The sequence below is a fragment of the Triticum aestivum genome, chromosome 2B (assembly GCF_018294505.1).
Source record: "Triticum aestivum cultivar Chinese Spring chromosome 2B, IWGSC CS RefSeq v2.1, whole genome shotgun sequence".
Taxonomy (NCBI): Eukaryota; Viridiplantae; Streptophyta; class Magnoliopsida; order Poales; family Poaceae; genus Triticum; species Triticum aestivum.
Genome location: NC_057798.1, coordinates 788,855,184 through 788,857,419, shown reverse-complemented (window position 1 = coordinate 788,857,419; position 2,236 = coordinate 788,855,184). Strand labels below are relative to the sequence as shown.

The window sequence follows — 2,236 nt, the reverse complement described above, 5'->3', positions numbered from 1 at the left end:
ATCATTTATATTTATTTTCATTGGCTTACACGTACAAGCTTGAGCGACAAGGTGTTGAGCCACTGAAGAAACTGGTGCGGGAGTTATTTCGCCGTTCGAATGGATCAGCGTAACCATGTTTTTTTAGGGGAGGCACGCCATGTTGAAGAATGGACAGTGGATGATTGAAGAATAGACCGTGGATGGTCCTGGTGTGTCGTATCGTGTGGTGCCGCGTGAATGCCCGCACGAGCACGTATATGCGTACGTGAAAGAACGAGAGTGTGCCGCGTCCTCATCGGATTCCATATAAAGCCACGTGAACTAATCAAAATCAAGCACAGGCTGCCTTCTTTGCATATGCACGAATCTCTCCTTGTAACAGATAGATCGACGACAACTCAAGGTCTCTAGTGATCGATCACTCGAACTACTGATGTTAACGTGCATGGTCCAGGGATAGAGGCGTGGTTCTCTTGTGTGCGTGCGCTTAGAAATTTAAGACAAAATTTTAAAAAAATGGTTGTTACTAAATTACTGAAAAAATGTATACATAATTAAATGAGTACATATTTGTTTGGTCATATGGCTGTTGTGAATACAACAGTTAGAGAGTATTACTGTTCCCCGGAAAAAAATGTAAGAAATGTTTGTATGGTATAGAAGTTTTGACTAGGGAATTTTAGGAAATAGCATGCTTTTTCTAATCCTGACATTTAAATGTGATTAGGGGACATTCCCGAAAAAAGCATGATTAGGAAAATAGGTTTGATAACTTTCTGTGTCCAAACGGCCCTTTAGCTAGTGATCAGATCAGTGATATTAACATGCAATTCACACATGTGTGTGGCAGAGATGTGTGAGCGCGTTTAGGCATGCACGCATGTCTTGTGTTATGTGTGCACGTGCTGTGTGTGTAGAATTTGGGACAACATTAATGGTAATATATTGTCCAATTCAAAAATGGATTTCATTAATTAAAATTTTGAAAATATTTACATCATTTAGGTATTACAACAAATTGCTGTCATATGGTTGTTGCTAATATATCTGTTAGAAAATATAATTATCAAACATGTTTATTAGTTATGGAAAACTAGTAGCATAATGATTGGTGGAATCTGGAGAGTGAGAAAATTGGGGTGGTTGTAATGATCGTAAAAATGGAGAGGGGGTCTTTTGGCAAGGCTCTGCAAATGAGGATTTGGAGAGTCAAATTTGGTATCTTCCATTGTACACGCTCTCGCGTGGCACCAGAAACTGACGTCCAATATATAGAGGCACGCGCACAGTGCAAGAACAGGAACAATTGACAGAAAGCGGCTCTATCGTAATCATAGATGTCTTCCTTCCTTTCTCTACCACGGTACCGCCTGTTAAGTGTGCCATGATGGCAACGTTCTTACTGACCGGTCGAAGACGGGAATCTAAAGAGAAAGAATAAAGGAGGAAACTGCAGTCTAACCACACGGCCGGGTCCAGTATGTGATGTCTCATTCGCACGTGCTCTAGCAAACAAGCAAGCATGCACACTGCTCGATGGAGCAAACAAGCAAAGCAATCATATAGAAGACGTAGAATAGCGTGTACGTACGTACCATTCGGGTCTGCTCAGCACCATGCATGCGGAAGTCACCATTCATGATCCATCCATCATCCAAAGCAGCAATTTGGTCGGACATGTACAGTAGACACGAAGGGATCAGGCTAATCAGCTAGCTAAATTCATTCATCAAAGGCGATCAGATTAGCTAGATGGAGTTCCTACGTACGTACGTACCATTCTGCCAGTTCTTGGCGGGCAGGAAGTGGTAGGCTGGCCTGCTGCCCCCGCCATGCTGGACTAGCGAGCTCTCTGCTTCGGAAAGCCGACGGAGTGAGGAAGACGGCAAGAGGAGAAGGCAAAGGTGAAGGGCGACGATGCACGCGGCGACAGGGAGTCTGGCCATGGCCACCCACGCTGGGGAGGATGAGAGCGGCTCTGCCCCTGGGAGTCTGGTGGTTGATCTGCCTCTGCTCTCCCCCTTGGAGTCGCGGAATTTATAGTAAGTCTGGCTGAGGTGGCACGAGCATGGGCACATTCTGGGGAAGAATTTTCTTTTATGAGAGGCAGCAGGTGCAGCAGTCCTGAATCCTGATCGTCTCTCCGGTCGCATGCACTGTGGGCTCATTTCCTGTTATCATAACTGCATGGCTGACCCTGACAATGTATGATCCTCAGCAGTGCGCAGGCACAAGAAACTTCTAAGAATTCTCA

At 44.9% G+C, this 2,236-nt stretch overlaps 1 protein-coding gene across 2 annotated transcripts in view; it reads right to left on the bottom strand.

The window, feature by feature from the left end:
• The window catches only part of LOC123047426 (fructan 6-exohydrolase-like), a 4,916-nt gene extending 2,903 nt beyond the window's left edge, over positions 1-2,013 (bottom strand). Inside the window, exons 1-2 of one of the 2 annotated variants that reach the window (XR_006422984.1) lie at positions 1,760-2,013; positions 1,578-1,586 (exon numbers count right to left, since the gene is read on the bottom strand). Coding sequence is in view for 1 of the 2 variants with exons in the window: in XM_044470977.1 (XP_044326912.1) it covers positions 1,578-1,586; positions 1,760-1,928 (178 nt within the window). In the remaining variant the exon portion in view is untranslated. The remainder of the gene's footprint in view (positions 1-1,577; positions 1,587-1,759) is intronic. The other variant, XM_044470977.1, reaches the window with a different exon arrangement.
• Between the last annotated feature and the right edge of the window lie 223 nt (positions 2,014-2,236).